This window comes from Sprattus sprattus, assembly GCF_963457725.1.
Source record: "Sprattus sprattus genome assembly, chromosome: 20".
NCBI classification, from domain to species: Eukaryota; Metazoa; Chordata; class Actinopteri; order Clupeiformes; family Clupeidae; genus Sprattus; species Sprattus sprattus.
The window spans coordinates 9920705-9947513 of NC_137918.1; the positions used below are offsets into that span (position 1 = coordinate 9920705).

The 26809-nt window shown below is 42.6% G+C and overlaps 1 protein-coding gene across 1 annotated transcript in view; it reads right to left on the reverse strand.

The window, feature by feature from the left end:
* Positions 1 to 26809, reverse strand: part of clasp2 (cytoplasmic linker associated protein 2) — a 65893-nt gene that overhangs the window by 26194 nt on the left and 12890 nt on the right. The window contains exons 7-20 of the mRNA XM_080858914.1: positions 25818 to 25882; positions 16957 to 17085; positions 15715 to 15791; positions 14926 to 15018; positions 14575 to 14720; positions 12673 to 12808; positions 12362 to 12432; positions 11890 to 11949; positions 11639 to 11716; positions 10646 to 10813; positions 10263 to 10303; positions 6984 to 7121; positions 4699 to 4791; positions 4577 to 4600 (exon numbers count right to left, since the gene is read on the reverse strand). Coding sequence (XP_080715040.1) covers positions 4577 to 4600; positions 4699 to 4791; positions 6984 to 7121; positions 10263 to 10303; positions 10646 to 10813; positions 11639 to 11716; positions 11890 to 11949; positions 12362 to 12432; positions 12673 to 12808; positions 14575 to 14720; positions 14926 to 15018; positions 15715 to 15791; positions 16957 to 17085; positions 25818 to 25882 — 1319 coding nt within the window. The remainder of the gene's footprint in view (positions 1 to 4576; positions 4601 to 4698; positions 4792 to 6983; positions 7122 to 10262; positions 10304 to 10645; positions 10814 to 11638; positions 11717 to 11889; positions 11950 to 12361; positions 12433 to 12672; positions 12809 to 14574; positions 14721 to 14925; positions 15019 to 15714; positions 15792 to 16956; positions 17086 to 25817; positions 25883 to 26809) is intronic.

A 26809-nucleotide genomic window follows, 5' to 3' on the forward strand; every position in this document is an offset into this window, starting at 1 on the left:
CTCACATACTCACACACACACACACACACACACACACACACACACACAAAACACTATTTATTCGTTTATGCCATGGATATGCCAGTGCATCTAAATTGGTAAGGAGGAAAGTATTTCTCTGATACTGCTCTGACCTTTCTACATAAAAAAGACTGAAAGGACCACCAACTTCTTGGCAAAGCATAGTTTGCCTGCTCAGAAAACACAATGCCATGCAAGATGAGGAAAAATGTAAAAATAGGAGTTCAGTGCCTGGCAAGATTTACTGCAGAAACCCATCCTCATAGCAACACATAATGGTGTAATGCAACGCAACAAGCCACTGTAGCTGTCTTTGGTCCTTACACCTTATATCACTCACACAAGGGGCACTATATGCAAATCATGTACACTATATATACACACACATCTGCATATTACTACATGGGCAAACAATCTGAACTCTTTACAGTATGACCATCTGAAATGGAATTGATTTCCCAAATATGCCAGTGGTCTGTTTCACCTGGCCACTTGATCACAAACCATGTTCAATATAGCTAGGTTGACACCGACACTGGTCGATTGTCTTGAATGTGTGCATGAAATAAAACAGTTTGTGGTCAACAGCCATTTGCATGAAACATGGAGGCGTTACTATAATTAAGGCTGAATAACAAAATATTCTGATGCTGAAATATTCGATTTAGAATGAAGTGCTGTGTAGACCTGAAAGTTGATAGATGCATGTGCTTTGGGCTGTCGTCTTCATTTACACCGATGAGCCAAAACATTATGATTATAGATGAAGCAAATAACGGCAAAAGCAATGATGGGCTTATAGCAATGGCTCTGGTCAAAGTCTGTGATGTATTAGACGCTTAATGAACAGGGCGCTCCTGTAGTTGATGCTAAAGCTTCAAGACTCCAGGTGAGCAGTAGTGAGTACCCAATAAAACTGGTCCGAGGGGGGACCATGGAAAGGGTGTCGGCCAAGAGACTGTTACATCTGGTCCAAGGGGGGACCATGGACAGGGTGTCGGCCACCAGACTGTTACATCTGGTCCCAACCAACTGAAGGGCTACTGTGGCCCGAGTTGAAGATTTGAATAATGGCTACAGGAGCAATCAGTAGGAATCTGTCACAACTCAACATGCTTTGCACCCTGCTGCACATGGGGCGGGGCAGCCCTGGGGACACTGCCCATGACTGCCCCTATCCACCACAGAAAGCACTGATCCTGGGGACACTGCCCCTATCCACCACAATAAGCACTGATCCTGGGGAGACTGCCCATGACTGCCCCAATCCACCACAGAAAGCACTGATCCTGGGGAGACTGCCCACGACTGCCCCTATCCACCACAGAAAGCACTGATCCTGGGTAAACTGCCCATGACTGCCCCTATCCACCATAGAAAGCAGTGATCCTGGGGAGACTGTCCATGACTGCCCCTATCCACCACAGAAAGCACTGATCCTGGGGACTGCCCCTATCCACCACAGAAAGCACTGATCCTGGGGAGACTACCCATGACTGCCCCTATCCACCACAGAAAGCACTGATGATGGGAATGCAAGTCTGGAGAATGGAAGGTGGCTTAGTCCGTCAAGTCCAGTTTTCTTCTACATCGACTGGGCGGACTTAGTACAGGAGCACAGTTCATCTGGGAAAGGGATGTCACCAGGATGCACTGAGGGAAGGAGAAGGAGCCGTTGGAGAGAGTCTGGTGTTCTGCTGAAAAAGTCTCGGCTCGGACATTCGTGTGGGTGTCAATCTGACACGAGTCGCCTACATAAACATCGCTGTGGATCAGGTAAACCCCCTTCATTGCAATGGTATTCCCTTATGGTGACGGCCCCTCCATTAGATTAATGTGCCCTGCAGCACTGCTCACATTCGATTGAATGGTTAAAGAACATAAAGAGTTCAAGGTGTTTCCCTGACCTCCAAATTCCTCAGATCTCAATCTGATCAAACATCTGTAGGATGTGGTAAAACAAGGCCAAACCGTGACCGTTCCTGCTCGTAACTTACAGGCATTTAAAGATCTGCTTAGAGCACCTTCAGAGGTCCTGCTCTGGAAGCATGTGGAGGACCTACAGCATATCAGGAAGGTGGTCATAGTGTTTTTGGCTCATCCGTGCATGCTTTCCTGAAGAAGAGGGCAGCGTTTCTTTTTTTACATCAAGGTTTATTTGTCATCTGTCCTTCTTCGACTCCCAGTCTCTGCAACTGAGAGGGATCCTTGGAATACCAAGCCACTACCACCAGATGGCGTACTCGCACTCATACACAGTATTGAATTCATGCCTTAAAGGCACCCAGTGCAACTTTCGAGGCTTAAAAATAAACATTCAATTTCTAGTCTTTTTTACACGTAGTAAGTTTCAATAACTCCATACAATTACATACCGACATTCAATCAGCAAAGATGAGACGTCGTTGTGTGGTGAGAACTGATAGAAAATCGATAACAACAACAATCGCCGCCATTTTCTTTATTTTTTGTAACCTACAATAAATAAAGCAGGCTTCCAGTCAATGGAAAAATGGCTTCTCCCCACCGGCGATTGTTGTTATTTACGATTTTCTATCAGTTCTCACCACACAACGACGTCTCATCTTTGCTCCTTGAATGTCCATATGTAATGGTATGGAGTTATTGAAACTTACTACGTGTAAAAAAGACTAGAAATTGAATGTTTATTTGTCATTGAATGTTTACATAAAGTTGCACTGGGTGCCTTTAAATGGCCTTCTTTTCCAAAGGAATTTTTGTGAACTAAAACAAGTTCATTTTTTTCATACATACAATTTCAGAATCTTAGACGATAACTGTTTAAAGTACTTCTGAGGGCCAAATCTACGAAATAAGTTGCAACAAACCCACGCATATGTGCACACTCTGGGGCTAGTTCTCAGGTCTCTCTTTAGGTTGCTAACTGCTCCTAAGAAATGGCAACATCAATCCAAAAAATGTATTCCCACAACAAAATAGGTAAGAAACTACAGTCTGACAATCTCAGAGAAACTACAACTCCCACTATGTTGGTGAGAAATGAACTACAACTACCACAGTCCCACAGAACTATAACACCCACAACAGCTACTAAGTCAATGAGAATAAAGTGACGAAGGCCTAACACACCCATTAGAGTGCCAAGGTGAGAGGGTGAACTAAGAGAAAGTATGAGACACGTATGCTTACCCTCAATTGGATTGGCTGATTGAGATCCTGAGCCAACAAGAGGGTATGACGGGCGGTACGGCCCATAATTTAAGGGCAGATCGCACAGGAGGAGCAGATTAAAGGCGCATGGCATGATGGTAGTTTATTCACAACAAGTACACAAACACTGCAATGACAAAGTGGAGGCTGATGATGACACAGAAGTGCACAGAGAAGAGCAGCACAGTCTGACCACACAGGAGAAAGCCAAGCTGCACACCGACTCAGCACACCATCTACTTTAGTGGAACCTTCACTCTACCAGGCAAGACGTGTAGAACAACAACACCAACAACAACAACAAAAAAAACACATTACAAATAAAAACCAAACTAAAAAAAACAAGATAACTAACTAATCAAACAAAAGTAAAACATTTACCATCAAGTGTCCCTTAAAAACTGATTGAGAAATGTATCCAGTTTTAGTGTTTTTTGTAACAGATTCCAATCATTAGCACTAGCTGACTGGAATAACCACATTGTTTTTGTCCACAAATATTGGCTGCAATAACCAACTAAGGGTGGGGTGAGTATCCAAGAAGAGTTTTATAAATGAATGTTAACCAGTAGGTGTAATGACGACTATGCAGAGAGGGCCATTTGACCAGAGAATACAGATGGCAGTGGTGTGTTTTTAAGGGGGCATTCATAGCTAATCGAATAGCAAAAGGATAGACTGCGTAAGTTGGGTTCCTTTGCAAGCCAATCTATAAATTGTATCCCCAAAGTGGATAACAAGGGGATTATGGTCATTTGAACAATCATGTGTTTGGTAGCAGATGTAAAAGAGGAACAATGTCACAGAAATAAAAAAACAAGTTTTGCTTGAAACCTTTGACTGCAACCCGGTAACATGGTGAGAGAAGGATAATGCTTTATCCAGCCAGATTCCAAAGTAATCCTAAACCGTAACTTGCTCTAGGATGGTTCAATCGCTAGTGATGTCCCTCACCAGCAGCACTGAGCCTGGACAAGGATTTATAGTCTGAGGGTCAAAGGTCGACCTCAGTGTTCAGGAGGGCCATGTGGAGGTCATGACCCCAAGCAAGTCTATATCCGGTTTGCTCAGCATTGTGTACCGTGCAGTACGCAGTCGTCACCAACCTATCCCCAAAGACACGTGTAGACACACACCCACACACACACACATAACGTATACACAGCTGAACTTATGTATAACTATGTGATGAACTTGAAGGCTTTGGTTCAGACAGAAATGGACTCTATGGTGACACACCCCAATGAGATAAACATGTAAGGCATGCAAGGAAATGAACACGCACACTTACACACACACACACTCACACACACACACACACACACACACACTCACACACACATGCGTCCTCACAAGCAGGTACCTGCTGAATCTGAATCATCTGAACCTAAAGCACAGAAAGAGTTGAGGAGTGGAACATTACACCCCAGTACTGAATCTCACTCAAACAAACATGCCTACATGTTCAAGATCAGGCAGACTTACGCTGTGACTGTGACACCAGCTTTGTTCGGGTCCGCCCCCTGGAGTCGGTCTGAGGGGTCACTGTGGACAACGTTTGCTTGGTGCGCAGGCGTCCTAAAAAAAACACACGGGAACTTAGTCCTTGGATGTTAATCTCAAACAAACATAGATGGAATACACTCGTACATTGGCACAACATCTTCACCACACGCACACTCACACCAACCCATAGGCACTGATGTGAGAGGGCAGAAAGAGGAGATGGCCGTATGAAGAGATGAATGAGATGGATGGATGGAGAGAGAGAGAGAGAGAGAGAGAGAGAATGTGGAGAGAGGACAGGGGTTACGACAGAAGCAGAGTGCTGTGGTTGGAATTGCTCCCTAGTTCTAAAATTTCTCAGCCATTTTGTATTAGTGTTCAAATTCTCAACTGTGAATTGGACCAGCTTTACAGTTCACAAAAAATATATAGTATAGTTTTGACACAATGTAAACTACAATACATTTTTTCCAGTGAACCATAATTAAGCTCAAGTAAATTGACTAATTAAAAAGCCTAAACATTCGCTAAGGTACATATACGTTGATAGTTGGCTATGATTGTCAAAACCTGTCGAAACATAAGCCATAAACAATTATCATGTTCGATTTAACATTATATATTTTATATATTAACATTTATATTTATGTGTAAGACGGCTTAATTCATTCCCAGTAAATGTTAGCACTTCAGTGTTGCTATGATACCAACATTCTCAATGCCAATCACTCTGGAAAAGGTTTTTCTATTGGGAACAATGAGGGAGCAAATAGTAGAGAATTCAAACCACAGCCATGAAGATGAGGATGAAATTATAGACACAGAGAGAAGAAGTGACAGGACCTTACCATCCATCTTATCAGAGGCATCATCTTTCAGGCCAGAAAGAAGAAGGAGAGGAGCAAAGCAGTTAGACCAAGGAAACACACAGGCTACCCATGCATACATCCGCACTCAAGTCACTCACTCAGTCAGTCACTCAGTCACTCAGTCACTCAGTCACTCTCTTTCTTTCTCTCTCTCAAGCACTCATTCAAGTGCCTTTCACAGTGGAACTGAACTCCATTGTCTGGACATTGTGCAGATTGATGGTACGTGTGAAAGTGCTTTTGTGAAGGCACACAACACCCTGCCTGCACTGTAGTGCAATGCCCAGACATGACCTGGGTGAGTACATTTTCCCGGACCGTTTTCCTACTACCCACGTCCCATGACCGTGAAAGGAAAGGATGACAGGAAAAAGAATAAGACACAGACAAGACTGCTGGTCACTGGACAGATCAAGAGGTGAGGGAGGATTTATAAGATGCCTGAAAGTGCCAAACCGGAAGTGACGTAGTGTTTCTAAGTGTCAGAATCAACTTTTTAGGGTTAGGGTTTAGAGTATAATGCTAAAAACTAGGTCTCGGTACCCCTACCAATGCCTGAAATTACGTTACACTTCCTGAACCCCCTGTGTATGATGTCATATGACGCCGATATGGCACATTCAGGCATCTGCTAAATCCGCAACCGTGAGGAAGACTGTCCGAAAGGACAGAGGCAGAGATAACTAGGCAAATGACAAGCACAGAGTCTGAGGTTTTTGATCAGACCGCTACACCTCCACTAGTTTCTTTGCCTTACTCCTTCCTCTCACTTCTTGTTTTGAATTCCTCCTCCCTTCTTCCTCTCCTCCCTTCTCTGACTCTACCTCTCTCTCAGTCTGTCTTCAGACAGGTGCTTTCTCCCTCCTTCCTGTCCTCACTCTCCTGACTCTACCTCTCTCTCAGTCTGTCTTCAGACAGGTGCTTTCTCCCTCCTTCCTGTCCTCACTTCTGTGTCTCTTCCTCTCCTCCCTTCTCTGACTCTACCTCTCTCTCAGTCTGTCTTCAGACAGGTGCTTCCTCCCTCCTTCTCCCTGTCACTGTATGTGCCCACCCTTGGGAGGTTCAGGCCTACCTTCCACATCACCCTGAGATGATTCTAAATTAAATACAGCTGAAACACAGCCATTGACATTAAAGTGGTGATAAGGAAAGCAGTCAGCTTCAGGCTTAACCCCCCCCCACCCCACCACCATACATTAAGGATCATTCATTTTATTTTTCAAGTTTCACTTACTGATGCTTTGTTTGCATCACAGATATGTGTGTGTTTATTTATAGCTATATACACAAATTAAAAATAAATATAAAAAAAATATTTGAAAAACCCATCCCACACAGAAGGTTGGGGCTCACACTGGCAAACATGTCATATTCCAGAGGGCTGAGCTGGCCTACCCAGTGATGCATAGGACCCCGCAGGCCTCCGGGCCGCACCTCCTGCCTGACGAGACGCCGCCCCAGCTGCTGCGGTGACGTCCACATCGCTACGGGAACGCTGCAAGGACACTGGGGAGCCCGTGGACTTAGCTGGAACTGGGGAGAAGATCAGAGCACAGACATATAATACCCTGTAGTGATACACCATTTTACACAGACATGGGTTAAGTAATAGAGTAACAGAATAGATCAATTAATCATAATGTATTTATTCTCATTAGACTGCACCTATTCAGAAATAATTAGTAGTAGGATTAGTAGTTGTAATGAGTAGATTTTGGGCATGATTGTTCAAATAATATCCCAGTGACTATCCCACTGACTCCATGAGCCCATATGTCTCACGTTTGCTTTGATTATCTTTTAAATCAAAGCAATGTGAACTGGAGTTAGTGACATTCAATTGATGACATGATTTGAAAAGGCAAACATCTGTTGAAAAGGCCCCACTATTGACAGCGCAGGTCACACCAACATTCAAGCACTTAAGAGTTTAAAAAATTCTCTGTAGATTTCTGGAATCAAGCTGAATCAAAGTATAGATTAGGACAACGTTAAGGAACAAAACACTCCCAAAAGATCACTTCCCCAGGTCACCATTGTAAGACTGAAGAACACCAGATGTCTTTCTAAAGTTTGTCATCTGGCCAGACTCAGTAACCAGAAAATCAGAGAGGTAATCAGGAGTCCAATGCTCACTCTAACAGACGTGCACACGCAGGGTTTAAAGCAAAAAAAAATCCTGTGCCTGAACTTTTTTTGAATGTGGTTGAGTGCGAGGGGGTGTGTGGTCCGGTGGTGCACACATTTACAGGGTCAAAAAAAAAAAAAAAAAACATTTAGAAATGAATGATGGCAGATTATGGTGGGACTTTTGAAACTGCAATCCCAAGAAGGTCAGCAATAGTACTCCACCTCACTACAATATGGTACTAACACATGTAGCATTTACGATTTCTCTTGATATCAAGTTTTGCTGCTAAGCTTTGTCCTTGGAAGATTTCAAGATGACCTACAATCATAAGGTGACATGTTATAAGGGTATGTGAAATTCAGTCAGTGGAAGAAGATTTGATTTGCAACCATTTCATTGAGGATCTATGAAAAAGGACAGTGATCCACTTTTTAAACCGTTGAAGTGCAACAGTGTAGATAATACACGTAGATAATACAGATTTATATTGCAACAGTTCCATAATTACTTTGTTCAAAAGAAATAATCGTAAATTAAAATGTACATATTTTATTCTAGCAGTAAGTGCTGAGGCATTGGCTATATTCATGTTCCTGCCTGGCAAGTGTTACGTTTTGAATGCATTGTCATCTTCATCCAAAAAACGAACGAGGACATTGTCTATGTTGTTGTTGGTGAATTTGTCGACATTTAAGAAAAACATGCCGTTTTTTCGCTTTTCCGAAATACGTCTTTTGGACTCTGGTGTTATGCCATGTGTTAAAATAGCTGGCATGCTGATTGGATATTGACAGTTTATTCAAAGCAATTTTGACTTCAGCGATTTTTTTGGCATATATTCAACAGGGGTTGGGCGAGCCTGGAAGACAGATTGTGTTCTGCGATGAACGTACACAAGCGTATTTCAGGGCACATTAACGGTCAGTTATTGATGCTGGTACATCATATGTGGTTGTAAAAGCGTTGTGTGTTGGATAGCGCGAACTGCTCTATGAGCGGGTGATGAAGTGGAAGCACTGGAAGCACTTTTCCCCCGCTAGTTGCATACAGAAGCTTTCTTGAGCTCAAGAGAGCACCTGCTTCTCTTAACTTCTTACACCGGCTACCAAAAGGCTTACCGTCCTTCCCCATCTCTTCTATCCATGCCCAGCGCCATGTATTTTTCAATCCTTTATCAACTAGGAGGGCATCATCCCAAGGATTCTTGAATTTACTCTGCTTCGGTGTGACAGTATCTCTACGTTTGTCTCTACGTAGCATAAGGCAGAGCCATATAGAAAAGCCGGTGCTGAAAGCACATTTTCACAAGACCCGCCCCAATCTACTTCTGATTGGCTAATAATGTTATTTTGAGCGCCTGAAAGTTGTGCTCCTTTCATATCATTGGCAGACGAACTGATAAACTCGAAAGTAATGGTGATTATATCGAGACGTGTGTTAAAAAAATATATATATATATATAATTATATTAGACTTTTTTTCCGCAGCCAAACGCCACACGCCGGAAATCCGGCACGGTGCCGGAATGCTTTAATCCCTGCACACGTCTATGCAGAGATGGAGGAAGCTGCCAAAACAAACAACCCAGAGGCACTCCTTCAAATCAGGCCTGTAGTGAAGGGGGAGAACAGTCACCCAACCCGGCCTTGAACCCGGCTCTATGGAGTACCAAACATTCACCCTGACCGCAATGAGCCAGGCTCGTCGGTATGGCAGTCAGAGCATCACTCAACCGTACTGACGTCACTCTGGCACTTGGCCTTTATAGAATATAGCTTAATGAAAGCCATTCCTCAGTGAAAAAAAAAGGCATGAAGCAGCAAGCCTGGAGTTTGCCAAAGCACACGTCCAGACCCCTGAGTAAATGAGTCAATGACGACTCTCTGACTCAACACAAAGTGGACACCAATGTTGAAGCTTGAGCACTGAGCCAAGCTCTATGTGGTATGCCTGATGGACGCTATCGACCACTTGTCACCTTGGTGAAACTACACTGTACTGAAGCATGGAGGGGGGGGGGGGGGGGGGGGGGCAAAAGTGAGTTTTGACCAGTGGGGGTGCTCGTCAGCAGCAGTGAAAGGGAGATGACTGGTCAGGATTCAGGGAGAGATGACTGCCCCCAGAGGCCCTGGACAAACAGCCCATACGTCCTTTGGAACAAGTGCTTGGTTGACCTTGTGTGTCCCAGCCATAGTCAGGGTGCAACAGAGAATCTGTTGAGAGACCTATAGATGGCAGTTCACAGATTTGCCCTATCGATACTGATAAAGAATCTACCAAAACGATGGGAGACCATGTCCAAATCCAAGTGAACATGTCTGATCCAAGAAGACCAAAAGCTAAAATTACAACCAAAAGTGCCTCTAAAAAGTGCTATATCAACTACTCAAGTTAATAAAGATATTTCAGTTTTTGAACACATTCTCATTGAATATCAAAGTATATGATGACTATAGAACTTGAAGCCTATAAGGAACTAAGTATGCACACACAAGCACATCAATATTCGCGCACAGTATTGGATACAAGCAATATAACCTTACCTCGTCCTGGTCCAGCAGAATACTTTGACGCCAAAGGACGGCTGAAGAAGAGAAGACATTTCAATAGTTTGTGAAAACTAACACGTAAACCCAGGTTGGGTGTGGAAGGTCAAGAAACAGTGATGGCACTGAACTCCACACACTGAACAACTAACTTAATGCTGTCAGCTTTGGTGTTTAAGGGTGGATGCCACACAGGCAATTCTAATCATATGGTATTTAAAACGTTAAACTTTGATTATAGAAGTGATGCGACAGCTACAGTTATCACCACAGACATCTATGTCCTACTCTTACTTATATGGATATAAAAACTATAACAAAGCAGGTTTAAGATGTGTGTGTATATATAAGTGTCTATGTGTATTCATGACTGTGCTTACTTTAAGCTCTCCTGTGAGGAGGAGGAGGAGCGGTCGGACTGAGGCAGGGATGCAACGCTGCCGGAGCTCTTGAGGCACGACTGGAGAGTCTTCTGGTAGGATGGCTCTAATGAGGAGTACAGGGACTCGGCCTCCGCAGGGAAGTGAGCCTGAAGACCCCAGTACGCCCTGAGAGGAAGAGAGGGATGGGGGAGGGGGAGAGAGAGAGAGAGACAGACAGAGAGAAGAGAAAGCATTGAATATATCTGAGCTCATGCAAGGCAGAGTAGGACAGGACAGGCTTGTATAAAATGGGGTCGTATGGAAGCAAAATCACCAAGCGAACATGTCTGAAAATCTCTTTAAATGTCAATCAGATGGATTTTTCAGGGGATTATTGGGTATTACCGAGTGACCTGAACACCAAAATAATGAAAATATACAACAAATCTACAGGGGTTGAGACCAGCCACCTGTAGGGACAAAAAGTCTCAACCAGTGATAATGAGATAGACTTAGCAGAGGTTAAAACAAAATTATTATTTTACAATGCTACTGACGCATGTTTTCTGATATGAGAAAAGAAACACTATGGGTGTGCTACCCCTTGGTCAGATGAGCGACACAGGAAAGAGACAAAGTGACCAACTGCCGTTCATTTTTCAATGGGAGTTAGCGATTTACAGCCTCAAGTGACAAGTGACCATTGCAGTGGCGCCACACAGTGACACTACTAATGGGAGTGAAGGCAGCGTGACAAATGAGCAACCGTGTTAGTTCTGTAACCTGGTAACCACCAGCTAGGTTTGCCTATTTGCTTCCGTCCTGTGTGGCTCATGTGACCATAGAGTAAGAGTGTGTGTGTGTGTGTGTGTGTGTGTTGGTCCTACTTTCTAGCCTCCACTCGTGAGACCATAGAGTAAGAGGACGTCCGTGTGTGTTTGTGTGTTTGTGTGTGTGTGTGTGTGTGTGTGTGTGTGTGTGTGTGTGTGTGTGTGTGTGTGCTGGTCTTACTTTCTAGCCTCCACTCGAGCTTCAGAGTCTGCATCCTGGATGCCCTTCTTAATGCATTCAACCAGCACTGCAGTATGCCTGTGAGAGGGAGGGAGATGGAGAGTTAAACATGCTACATTCTTTGACAGATGTTTCAGATACTTTAAATTTCACTTAGGCTAAATCAGAAAGTGTTCATTTTCATATTTATTTGTACACCTATTCCTGAATACATGATGATTGTTTATGATGCTGAAGTGACAAATGAGTACCTCTCAAGAGAGTGGGTCTGCCACTCTTGAAGAAGCAGTTCCAGGAACTCATAACCACGTCTGCAAAGAGAGGCCATAAAGCATGCGGTGAGACACAAAGGCAAACTCACAAGACAGCAGGTGCAGAATGATATGATGCCTTAAGTGGACTATTTTTACTCTACATGTCCTCTTTACAAAATCTCACACAAAGAGGAACACCCAATTCTTTTCAATCTTTTAGAAGAGGGCCACCCCCCCCCCCCTTCCCATCTCAAATCCCATCCGCTGTATTTGAAGACCACAATATGGCCCCCTTACATAACACACATCAGCTCTGGTTGAGTAGTCAAATTCTAGTTTGAGGGGGCGTGTAGCAGTGACAGAGGAGACTTAATAGGACTTGGCTCATCCACTGCCACCTACAGACACACATCCACACTGACTTTGTTTCTGGTTCTCAACACCTGTAGAGGGTTGTGTCCATTCTTACCTTCTCACTGACACTGATTTAGAGGTGCAGTTACTGGTAATGAGTGGGATCAGACGTGGAACATGGGTGTGCTGTAAAGGGACACACACACACAGACACACACGTGCACAAACACAAAGTCAAACAGGGATCTTAAACTTTTTATAACCCAATTAACATCAGGCAATACATAATTGATCTACCCACAATATTTTCCAAGCCACATCTGACACACAGCATTTCTACCTCTCAGATTATGGCTTTCTACTTGAGAAAGTGGATTATGGTGTGGATTATGGTGTGGATTATGGTGTGCATCTGAGTGAATTCACCCGTATGATGCAGCGTAAAGCAGCAGCTCCTGATGAGGCCATGATCTTGGCACAGTTAGGGATGAGGTTGAAGAGCACAGGAACGATCGCTTCTGCTCCATGGTCATACTTATTCCCCAGCAGTGTGGACAGATACCTAAACACCCACACACACACACACACACAAACAAACACACACACACACACACACACACACAAAAACACAAAAGAGAAGATTCACAATTGCAGTCCCTTTGTCTCCAGTTTCACTCCGTAGATCGCCCACAGTTCAAGTTCTGACAGAAGAGGTGAAGGTAGGCGATCAAGATTAATCCACGTGAACCACCCTCCCTGATGCCATTACGTGACCAGACGCCATGTACTTATGCTTGGGAAGAAACTGTCTCTGAAGCTAGATGCTTGTGCATCTCTACGAAGATGAAATTGATTTAGGAATACCTTCACAAACTGTTCATGGCAAATATACATTTGTATAGAAGCACAGAATCAGCAACATGTGGTCAGAGTAATCAACACCAACCCACACAGAACCCCCTTATCTATTATCTGTAAGAATGGCTCTCAAATCAAATATAATTGATCGCGCCTTTAAAAAAATTCTACACGTCAAGTAGGCCAACTCCAATGGCAGATATTGCGTTACCGATTCCTGCCAGTTTTTCACAGTGAATGCATTATTACGTACTTATGCATTAGGAACTAAATATTCTTCCTAGCCATAAACCTCAGAGTATCAAATACTCTGGAACAGGAACTGATTATATATTTATTATGCGGTCCTAACACGAAAAAAAACTGGACCCAGTTCTGGTTTCATTCATTAACTCAATTTTAGACTGGTAGATTTGGACTTCTGGCTGTGAAGACCAAAATGAGTTTAGCAGCCATCACACAGGTGCATTGAATCTATTCCTATGATGTGAGGAGAAATGTATTCAGTGCAAGATTGATTTTGATGGAAATCACTACTACTACTACTCCTACTGCTGCTGCTGCTGCTGCTACTACTACACACAACTGAACCGCATCATGTTTCCACACTTCTAATTCCTTATTACCTCCGCCAAGTAGGTTATGTTTTCGCCCCTGTATGTTTGTTTGTTTGTTAGCAGGATTACGCAGAAACGCATGGACCGATTTCCCTCAAACTTGGTGGGGAGATTGGTAAATATAATGGCACTAATTGATTAGATTTTCAGATGTCAAGGTCAAAGGTCAAGGTCACAAGGCGGATGTTTGCATTCTCTGAATGCTCCCATTCTTGTTACCTCCGCCAAGGAGGTTATGTTTTCGCCCCTGTATGTTTGTTTGTTTGTTTGTTAGCAGGATTACGCAGAAACGCATGGACCGATTTCCATCAAACTTTGTGGGGAGATTGGGTCATATAATGGCAATAATTGATTAGATTTTCAGATGTGAAGGTCAAAGGTCAAGGTCACAAGGCGGAGGTTTGCATTCTCTGAATGCTCCCATTCTTGTCTTAAACTAAATTTAACTGGCAACAAATACAATTTTAAGGTTATCATAAAAATTATGTCATTTTCGGGCCTAACATATAGTAGGGATGCACCAATACCCCTTTTTTCAGATGGAGTATGAGTACTAACATTTGTGTATTTAATGTCAGCGAATACCAATGCGAGTACTTAATAATTTGCCTACGCCAGTGTTCTATCAATTTTTCCTACTCAACTGATTCCAATAGCTAAGTCTGATAGGGCTCATCAAATCCTGCTACCAGCAGTCTCCGGTTGCAAAATCAGTGCATGGTATTGGAGAACTGATACGAGTACGAATATATGAGCACAGTATTGGCCCGATCCCCGGTATCGGTGCATTCCTAATAAATAGTATTGTCCAAAAAAGACCACTGTTTTTCCCAAACCACAAACAGACACTTACGCGACTGTGATGCAGGCCTCTCTCACCACTTGAGATCGCAAGTCTTTAGCTGACAGCTTAAAGGCGCTGTCCAGCAGCCGCAGGTGCTGAAAGAAACAGTCATACTCTGTTGCTCCAGCAACCAGCAGAGAGCGAACCTTCTTCAGCTGCAGAAACACATTCACACGTCAGTCAAAGCCATTGGTCCAGTGGTCAAGAATTCAATTCAATTACATTTTTCAATTACATTTTATTTATTTAGCGCCATAACAATACAATTGCCTCTATGCGCTTTGAGAATCTGGCACTCTAAGAATCATTAGTCTCTAAACTCCAGCGCACATTGAGAGAGAGAATGAGAAAAGGACTCACAGCGTTGGCTCTTTGGTCCCAGTCATGTTTGTCATCTGACAGGACTTCTCGGATTTTATTCAGGTTGTCCTCCAAGTCCCGTGAAGAATATATCTGATAGGAAATACATAGGTGTAAGCAAGTATACACAATTTGAAAAAGTGTCCGTCTGTGTGTGTGTGTCCATCTGTGTGTGTGTGTGTGTGTGTGTGTGTGTATGTGTGTGTGTGTGTGTCGGTCCGTCTGTCCGTCTGTATGTTTGTCCATCTGCATCTGTCTGTCTGTCCGTCCGTTTGTCCGTGTGTGTGTGTCCATCGGTGTCTGTCTGTGTGTCCGTCCGTAGGTGTGTGTGTGTGTGTACGTCCGTCTGTGTGTGTGTGTGTCAATCCGTCTGTGTGTGTGTCCGTCCGTCTGTGTGTGTGTCCGTCCGTCTGTGTGTGTGTGTCCGTCCGTCTGTGTGTGTGTCCGTCCATCTCTGTGCCTCTGTCCGTCTGTCTGTGTGTGTGTGTGTGTGTGTGTGTGTGTGTGTGTGTGTGTGTGTGTGTGTCCGTCTGTGTGTGTGTGTGTGTGTTTGTGTGTGTGTGTCCGTCTGTGTGTGTGTGTCCGTCAGTGTGTGTGTGTGTGTGTGTGTTTGTGTGTGTCCGTCTGTGTCCATGTGTGTGTGTGTGTGTGTGTCTGTGTGTGTCAATGTGTGTGTGTGTGTGTGTGTGTCAATGTGTGTGTGTCGATCTGTGTGTACGTGTGTGTGTGTGTGTGTGTGTGTGTGTGTGTGTGTGTGTGTGTGTGTGTGTGTGTGTGTGTGAGATATACCGTGACTGTAGGCACATCAGTGAAGGCTTTGACAAAATCTTCTTCATCAACAGCTCCTGCTCTTTCCTTGGATGAACCTGAGAATGCACACAGTCATTTAAATGTCAAAGCAGACACATGTTCACACAAACTATTGATTCTGGCAAAAGGTTCTTGATATTTGAGCACCTATAACATCAGTGGCAGCCTGTAGCCTATCTGAGTGTCTTGCATAGGAATGTGTGCTCGCATGTGTATCAGATTATGTTTGGCAATATTCCAGAAAAGGCAACCAAATACCACTTCATAAAACATGCAATAGGTTCATGCTGATAATGCAATGTGATTGGCTGAAAAGCATCCGATCCATACAGCTACTTCACCTCTACCACCCATTCCTATCCTTTATGGAACGGGTTTAGTAGAACATCTGAGCGTCAACCCATCCCATGCAGATTTGTCAGAGCACAGTGACATTAGCAGGCCTATGTCAAATGTTCCATCCGTCATGGAGGAATTTCTAATAAGTGATTTCAAAACCACTACAAATGAGGGAGGCACAGAATGGCAAACAAGTTGGGACCAAAATTAAACTGTAGTATTCCATCAGAAGAGTTTGAATTTCCTCGTTTCCCAGGTAATAACACGCTACCCAGGCCTACAGGCAGCAAAGTGAAACACATGATGCTAGGTTCTAGTTACCCAGAGGGTATGTGTCAATTATTACTTTACCCATTTGAAAAATTCGAAATCTGCCAATAAAATCTGTGATTCTGTTTGAAAATCAGACTCAGCTTGAACTCTCATTACTTTACACCTGGCAGCTACAGAGCATACTGAGCGCTAGAGCTCATGTGAAGCAATATGACTCATACAGCCTACCAAAAAAAAATAGTAGTGGCGTCTGTTTAAAGTACAACTGGTATTGGTTACAACTGGTAAAAGGAGTGGTGGAACAAGAATCAATATCATGATCAAGATCAATAAGGCCCTGCTGTGTTTATTACTCAGTCTGTGGGCTACATGATTTTGGCTACTGCTTCTGTAGTGAATCTGTGTGTGTGTGTGTGTATATATCTCTGTGTGCCTGCATGTGTGTGTGTGTGTGTGTGTGTGTGTGTGTGTGTGTGTGTGTGTGTGTGTGTGTATATATATATATCTCTGTGTGCCTGCATGTGTGTGTGTGTGTGTGTGTGTGTGTGTGTGTGTGTGTGTGTGTGTGTGTGTGTGCCTGCATGTGTCTGTGTATGTGTTCATGCTTACCTATTAGTTTGGCTCCAGTAGCGCTGGGTCTGCGCGTCTCCTGTTTCTTGGGTACTTTTGGTACTTTAAAGGCCTGCGCCGAGGAGGGCCTGCTGCCATCCACAGAGTCATCGTCATCAAAGCTGCGATCTAAACACACAAACACACAGCCACAGTGTCAAACCCTCTACAGACAGAGAGACCAATAACCACACACACGTGTGTTTAACTTGGTGTATGTGCACCTTTCATCGGTACATATCTCACCCAAGTGAGGCTTACCTTCTGCAATAATAAATCAAAGCTCTGAGGTAAATAAACATTTATTTAAAACCAACCATCTAAAACCACCCAGCATGACCACATCAAAACCAACTGGAGGAAAAAAAAAAAGCGAGCAGCAGGATTGCGGTCGATCAGCAGTCAAAGTGGTTTCCTATTTCAGCCGCACATGATGTAGGTCCCCAATCCTAACTCTATAGTCTGACAACTGAGGTCAGAATCAAAGCTTTTGGAATGCATGGTTCTTGTACAAATTCCACAACCATTTAGGTTTAATGTGTGGTCTTGATTAAGCTCGTGTCGGCCACAGCAGCGGGAATAACTGCACAGAATTCTGCAAGATCGAGACCCCACAGAAATGATCAATCTCAGCCTTTTATTAACCACACGTAGGCTACATACAAAAAAACAACGTAAAAACAAACAACCACATTTTACACCCACACACAAGGGCTGGTTACAGTACACTCCAATGTACAAACATATTCACATACACTTCATCCAAGAGAGACAACAATAATTCTTGTGCTCAAATAAACAGCTATAATAAGAAAAAAAAAACTTATATACATATAACATAACCACACACAAAGCAATGCAGATACACATCCACGAAGACTAGAAAACAGTCTGATGTAATAAGCACCTACTTAAATCAGATCGCTGTAGCAACCCAGCTGAGCCAACACCCCATGGGCTGTGTACGGTTAGCATTACATGTGCACATCAGCCATGGTTACATCTCTAGAACCGTGTTTTATCCCTATATACACCCATACACAAACACACACACACACACACACACAGAGAGAGACTCCTCCACACACTCACAGTCACAGATGCTTTTGCATATGAGACGCCTCATCCCTGTCCGTACGGGTCTGTCTGCTGTAGCTCCAGCAATGCTTCAGCTCGTTTTCACATCATTCTCTTCATGGTTTCTCATGGCAACCCCGCACTCGCTCAAAAAGCACACAAGCATCCGCTAAAGCCACCACCCATTTTCAGCAGCCGGCATCTTTTCCTCTCCCTCTTCCTCTTCCCCCTCCCCCTTTCATTCCCCCCTTCTCTCTCCATCCTCTAAAGAGCCAATCAGCAGAAGAATGACATCACTGTTTTCTAGCCAATAATCTTTGGAAGAGGAACACCTTGTATACATCGAAGGCTTTAGCTACTAAGCAAATGATTAGCAGGGAGAAAGACTGCAGTATTCTTCCAATAAACAAACCGCATCAAGAGGCAGGGGCGGGCGTGTGCGTGTGCGTGTGCGTGTGCGTGTGTTTGTGTGGGTGTGTCTGAGAGAGGGAGCATGAGAGAGAGAGAGAGAGAGAGATCACTACAGATAGCATGATGAAGCTAGCATGAAACTGCAGCTAAAGGGCAGCGAGAGAGAAGGGGGTGGTGTAATGCAATATGCTGTTGGATTAATGGATGCATTACAATATAATGCTAAAAGCTGCTATAGGTTTGCTAAATTCACAATGAAATAAAGAGCCGCAGCTTTGCATTGTCAAATGAATTGCGTAAGCTAGCTACCCTAGGGCATCGCTAGCTCTTTTGTCCAATGGCCTGGGTGTGTCAACAAACACCAAGAACCGATCAAAGTTGTGGGGGTGGGGGTACTGCTCATGCGGTTTCCATGACAACATTACAGGCTACAGCCTCCAGGCAAATCAACCTTATGCATACAGACAAAAATACTTAAAAAATAAGCTAAGCTTATTTTACAATAATAGTGAGACTGCAACACACATTTGCATGAACAAGATAACTGGGTCTATGGATGGTAGACATGCGTGAACACTCACATATACATTCAAAGGGTGGACTGGGATTTCATACAGCGCCCTCTGTCATTCTTGATACATTTGAATGGACAGTTTTGAATGTACATTAATGCATCTGTCTGCATTTGTACACATAGAAGAATTTCAATGAAAGTTCTGCCCCAGATTCAGTACAGCTCAAGCATGCCAAATCCCTTCATTGGTTTCAGGCTACAGGTCAATCTTCCACATTTACCCCCAAATTGTGTTTTTGTAGGTCAGAATTAACCAAACTTGACTGTTAGTCTACAATAAATCAATCAGTCCATAAATAAATGAATAGCTAAATGTCTTGAGAGAACGGCCCTTTTAAAGGCCCCAATAAAATCTAAATTGTGCTGGACCTTAAAGCATACGCCTGTTGTCTCATTTGTAGAACAGGATATTTAGTAGATTCCCGAAATCTGTTTTCCTTTGGCATTTGCAGTTATAATAGATACTTTTTTTTCCTCCCTCAAAAAGAATAGAATAGAGATAATGGATAGAAATGAATGTCCCATGAAATTCAGTCCCACCAAAGCCTCGTGCTTTATAGTCTTTACAGCAGGGGTCTCAAACTCAAATTACTAGCCAGGTAGGGGGCCAATGCAATTCTAATTTCTTCCTTTATGTCAAAATGGTAATTAATGGCCTCTTACAAATATAGCTAGCTGAACACTTATTTAATTGCTTCACATATAGCTAATAAACTTTTACTTTAGAGCAGAACTGTTCATAAATGTCACATTCTGCCACTGCTGTGAAGCTGCTTTTTTTTACTACTTTTTCACTAAATAAAGATGCCCTTTCCGGACAGACGTATTTGCAACATGTACCTTAGTTAACTTTGTCTTTCAGAAACTGTCCACAGCAAATGACTATATAGATGTTGGTATTGCTTTGCTCTCCACAGAACTAGACTCAATGGCTGCATCACATTCTCCTCTGGCTCTTTGAGAACAATTCTGCTGAAAGGAGAGAGCTCTCAGAAGTTGTGATGCCTTTCCCTCCCTCTCCTCATCTTTGAGCCAATCAGACTCATCTGCGTGGTGTGATGGCACATCAGATCAGTCATTAAGGACCACTATTCTGTCCTTTCAAATCAGACAGGTTGCGGCATTAAACTCAATGACGCATCAATTGGGCAGCCAAAATCTTGTGCACAATTTACAAGTTACACATTTGCCCCACAGAGTGACGGCTGTCTATAACTTTTGACAGAGATTGAGACAGAAGCTGAAATTGCACATGTTGTCTGTGAGTTTCAACGCATTACATTAGACACAAAGTTGAGATTCAGTCCTTGTGGTTCACCTGTTCCTAGCCTCGTTCCTAATGTCAAGTGACTTCACATTCAGAACATGAAATAGTCTTGTAGTAGTATTGCTCACAATGTCAGAAGAATTGTTGACAATGGAAGAAAAGACCAGCATATAAAAACTCAAGATGCGAAATGATAAATCCTTTCTATTGTATTTGCTTGTATTCAAATTGAACCACATGAATATGGCTGTGTGTGGTAAGAGCTGCACCTTAATATGTTTGGATAACCTACTAGCACACCATGTCTACCATATATATTATACACTATTTCAAGTGATACAAATGTTCAGCACAGCATGCAAGTGTTGTGATGAGTCAACGAAAATGTATTCCTTCTTTACCTGGAAAACAAAAGGCTTGACCTTGACCTATAGTGCCATTGCACTTACAACGTTCAAATACGAAGTCAAATGTAAGCAATCAAATGTTACGTTAAGATTTTTAGCCTTCATCGCTAGAATTCTGCACCCTCACAACGAGTGTTGTTCATGGCCCCATGCCAAACTGACTGAATAGCCCTGCTATTCTGTATACCACCACAAAGAGTACAATGTACTTCATACTTGTGTAATTTACAGTATAGATTATCGCCGTTTTTAAGGACATCTGTGTCCAATTTAAGGACCCCTTGTTATGCATTAAAGTTTGGCTGTGTTAGGAAAGTTGTCGTCTTGCTAGTTTTCACCATAAATATCCTTGCCAATGTTATTTATGAAGGAATTTGATGTAGGCTGTAACCTTATTGGCATCATCCCTGTCTCACAGAAATGTGTAGTTTTTCCAGATAGTCCTGTATCCAGGCTAGCATCCAAATAAATGAATCTCACGTCAAAAAGTTTGATCAGACTTCATCAATCTCACGTCAATAAACCTTGGAAGGTTGCAACCTTGAAAACCTTACTCAGCTAGCTTGTGATAAATTACACCTGTCAAATGTATATTAAAGCATGTCGCCACAAAATTGTATTAGATAACACATACTCCACATTCAAACGCTTAGAAACAATGTATGTGGGCTGAAAACACAAGCAGTATTTCAGCTAAATTTGTTTTGTGTGTTATTCCTTGGTTATGTTTGTATTCATCTCCAATGTTCCAATAAATACAAAGTTATATTTGTGTTGATTTTTGTGATATTACTCGTCTCTACCCAGTCAGTCTACATGCTTCTTTGGCTTCTGCTGTTGTCTTTGCCGGTTTCATATCCTTCAGCTTGTCAACAAATCACCTGTACACTGTCCATTAGGGGGTAAAACAGTGTTGTAATAGTGAGCTACACTCCCCAACTTTAGGGGGAGCCAATTCTCACCGAATGGGGCTTTAAAGGACACAGAAAAAGTATTTAAAAAATGTTGAGACATATTTCTTCATCTTTCTAAGCTCCTCATGAGCCATATAACCTATTCCGCTGCCTGAGATACTACTTGGCTCACCACCAAAGATGCTATAATTGTAGACTACCCTTTTAACAGCTCCCATGTTGATAACTGTAAGAACTGTGTTCTTACTACCTTTAGGTATGTGATATACACATTAAACAAAGCAGCATCACATTTCAGCTGCAAAGGTTAGTGTCCTGCACATGATAACCATTTATTAATTGTACTTTAAACATGCAAAAACAACACTGACCACTTGCCATGCAGAGAAACTGAAAGCCTGTGTTTGAGCCAATAGTACAGATATTCCCTGGAATGTCATGTCAATTATGTGAGTGGGCTAGCTCCCTTCACTTCATGTAATGCATCAATAACTGAAAGTGGATGCAAAAGAGCTCGGAGCATGATCAATGCAACGGGAGGCTGTCCATTAAACAAATGATGCATGCCATTCTTTTCCATTACTAAACGTTATGTTCAGGAGTAAGGTTACATTTTTATATGGTATGGGGAAGGTTTGGATTGAAGTTAGGGACACGTAATTAAGCAAGGTCAAAAATATGTTTTGGGTCCAAACTCCATGTGCTAGTTTGCCCTGGAGCAAGCTGGTCTATTTATGTGCACGACGCCAGGAAAAGGGAGCCGATCCGCTCCTCAGTCCTGATGATGATCATATTCAGCAGCCAAACTGGGGCTTTTGTGATTTTAAAAGACTCTGGCTTCTGTAGTTTTTTCAACAATAAATGCATTTGAAATGGGCTCAACACTTCCATCACTGCTTACTTCCTTCCAATCATTTCTCTATATTTCCCAAAAATGCAACACTCACTCAAGACATGGCATTGAGCCAAGGATTTCAAACAATTTTGATTTTTTTATTTTGATTCAACAGCACTGATGTAAAAATGTTCAAACGGGCTTTTATTGCTTCAAGTTTCAGGCTGTTAGTTCAGAGTCCAAATTCATTTCCCCACATAATCATACAATTAAACTAATAATGCAAACAACCCATGACGCATCAGACAACACACGCCGACAGGATGCCAACCAGAATCATCCCTGCATACCAAAACAAACCTATTTTGAGATGGAAACAGAAACTCTGTCCCCTCTCTCCTCCATCTTCCCACGCCATCTCGCCCTCTAAATGACTAGTCAGAACAAAACATGCTAACATAACAAAACAATGACTTAAGATTGCTTAAATTCAATTTGGAACTGGGAATTCTTGAGAACTTTCCCCAAACATAGCCATCCAGGAGAAAGATTATTCATTTGCTTTGCATCAGACCGACTCTTAAGTGGATTCCTGAGACCATATGCTCAGACCCTCTGCTTCCATGACGCTCGGAAAACTACCAAGAGAAAAAGAGGAACTAACGCTCTTCAACCCAAAGATAAAGGAAAGAGCCGCCACATATATATATACACACACACACACAGACAGACCCAGACTCAGACACAGAGACAGAGACACTCACCATCTCCATCGTCCCCCATAGTCATGGACTCTCTGCAGGCACACACTGACACTTCTTTCTTCCCCTCTCCCTGTCACACTGGATCAGTGTGACTCAGAGGCAGGCACGGCTCGCTCTCTCTGCCACCATAACGCTCTGATTCGCCCTCTCCTCCTGCCTCCCTCCTTGTATGAGCAGGGGCCACACAATGCCTCAATATCTCATTCAAAACGGCCATCTGTATCACTAGTTAGATCAGGAGAGGGTCCAGACATCCCCTTAAAGGTCTTAGTGTTAGTAAGCCCAACTCTTAACCTTTTGCAGTATATAGTGAGAGACGCCTTAATCCTCACGGCCAACTGCTGCACACACACAGACTGAGCAGCTGAGAAGATTCCCCAACCTCTGATGACTCGGCTCCAGCCCATGGTGTTGATGTGACCAGACACACTGGTAATGTGCACAGAGTAACACTTCATTTTCGTTTCGACACTTTACAATAAGACTACATGGAAAGCAAACACTAATGACGAGGCACTAAAATCAACTTGGGGACAAAATATTGAGGCAAATCGACATTAACCGATTATTTTACTTAAATGTTTAGGTTTGTGTAATTCAATGTTTTGTTTGGGAAAGCACAAAAATTGAGGTTAAGAATTTCACCGATGTCACCAGCTTGTGACCTACGCTGACCACTCAGCAGTGCCAACATCCAATTAGGGTGTTCTGTTTTCAATCAATACACAACACATTAGCACCAAACCTCGACTTGATTGGTGTGTGTTAGATTCCTGACCCTAGAGCTACAGATTAATTGCACATTTTTGTAACATTTAAGTCACACAAAACTTTCCATCTTCTATAAATCTGCAAAATTTGATAAACTGCTCAAACCACATACACACAGTCCTCTTAAAAGGTGCAGTCTTTGATTTTAATCGCGTGCACTTTTTTGTCAAATATAGCAAATTGCTCCTCACGGTCCTCTAGCTGTCCGTTGTTTTTGTGCTCAAAAAAATCTGGTGTACACACAGTCCTGGCTCTGTAAATGGGAAACAAACGTAGTGGTTTGGACCGAGCCATAAGCAATCCAAGCCAATCAACATACCTGCTTCAGAAGCACAGAGGGGCGGGTTGTACTGATTGGCTGTTCAGTGCAAATATGAACAACGTTTCATGCAACCAAAAACAAAATCATGGACTGCATCTTTACAAGTCTTCTCTACACCCTCCCCTGCACCAACCTCCATGCCTATGCTCCATGTCCCTGGACCCCCACCACCACCACCACCACCACCACCACCACCACCACCACCACCACCACCACGCTAGCTAAGAAGACTGCACTGACAAAAAAGTATATCACATACTTAAAGGTAGTAAGAACACAGTTCTTACAGTTATGACAAAAATGTCACTAGCAACATAATGTGTTACATTACTGCTAATCACCATACTGCCAAAACAAACAGATTTGCTGATCATCATACAGACACAGGTATAAAACCTGACACAACCTGGCAAAGTTCAATCAAACAGCGAAGCAGAACCCAAACCTTCCAATTAGCGGTGGACTGAACTGAGTTTAGAATGACATGCAGTAGCCAGGTTACCTCATATCCTTGCAGTTGTTATTTGACTGTGGTAAGGGTCGAACAACAAACCACTCAGAATATGTATGCGGGAATGCTATACAATAGTGCTAGTTACACATAGGAGTAATTTAGCACAGTATTTCAAGAAGACTAAGGACTTGAGGCAAGTCTCTGTTCCTGAAGTGCTTATTTAAATGTGGCAGAGGTGAGAGACTGTAAACAGAAACTCTGTTTACCCACTGCCTAGGTAGGGGTATCTTCTTTACAGGGTTGTTATGACTCAACACTTAAAACGGAATGGTTTGAGTTGCAGCATTTAAATGACAAACTTTCTTTGCTGGAATGCCCCATTCAGACGGATGTTTTTCATATAAGCCCAACTCACTCGTTATGGGATGGCATGTTTGTTTGGTGAGTAAAGGACAGCTCGTGACACGGACAACAATGTTCTCATTTATATCAGTATAATGAACAGTCATTTGTTGATCCACTACTCATGTTTGTCCTGGATTCACAGTTTTGATACCATGTCATCATTCCACGTCTAGTTTGGACTGAAGGATATCATGGGAAAATCCTTTCAGCTCTTGCAACCAATTTTAATTACACCAGACATGCAGCCATATTTATCAAAAATGGGACTCATTTCCTAGAGGGAAGGATGTGTGGTTGTGCACTGGTTATATCATACCAATAATATAACAATCCCATTATGACACATGAAATCACTCCACAGTGCAGAGTAGATTTACTTTCAGTTTAGCTTAAACTGATTAATAATAGAATGAAACGTCATAGATATTCTAGATGAGATACTAAGATGTAGTATTACCTGAATTCTACCTAGAGTTTTCATACAGGGTTATAAACTCTCAAACTCCTATTGTAGTGGTATTGCATCAGTTCAGTCGTAACAAGGAATGACATGTTTTGAAACTGCTTCTGGTAGCAGGCAGGTAACTATCAATTCATGTCACATTGTACAATCCAGAAAATGCCTCTTCACCAGTAAGGGTGTTAGGCTACAGCCTTTACCTTGACTGAAGCTCACATTTCCAGAGTGAAGCATATCATCACAGCGGCCTAGAATCAGCTGAAGCCTGTAAAATACAAAACACAGTCCAGTTAAAATATAAATGATTAATTATTAAATAGGCAAACCTCAGTTTAGTACAGCACAGTTTGATAATTTCATCCAGAAGGGCTGGTGGAGTAGCAGAGGCCAGCAAAAAAAAAAAAAGATTTTTAAAAAGTCAGTCAAGTAAAAGATGTAAGAAAGATCTAAAGTAAATCGAGTGTTTTATTTAAAATACCAAAAGGCTAATATGTACTAAACATTTGATTATAAGAAGTTCATAATTCAAGTCTGTTAATTACAAAGACAATCCAACACAGCTGAATACGTACAACTCCACAAAAGAAACATACAGGAAAAGGTCCTTCTCATTGTTAGTCCATTTCATAGGGAACTAAAACAGAAATCCAGACGAGAAGGGAAGAAAACTGATATGTCTGTCCTGGGCCATAGTCTCCCATGGGTAAAGCTCAGACAAGCACATTTCACTTACTAGAGTGTTTCAAGCACCACATATGGGGTTAGAGGGTCCACTTCCTTTCTGAGCTGTGATTTATGTCTACAATACACAGCAATCAGACATGAATGGACTCAAAAATACAGTATTCTTCAAAAACTAGGGTAAATATACAGCCAATTCAATTCAGACAGGCTGCATGAGTGTGTGAGAGACAGAAAGCTCTTTTCAAATGACCCCCTTCCCAATTTCACTTCGCCATATTGTGTCAACACAAAGCAAGAAGGCAGGTAGTGGTTGTGGGTTTTAACAGCAACATCCAACGGCAAGGGTTTAAGGTCTGTGATGCACCTTAGCTCTACTTGTCGGTTGTTTTCTGGCCACATGGCCGTATTTGTTACTGTTAGGAGTAATTATCAGCAATAATCAGTAAAACTGATATTAGCAGGAAAATAAGTAATACACTGAACATCGACAAGAAGCAGACCAAGATAA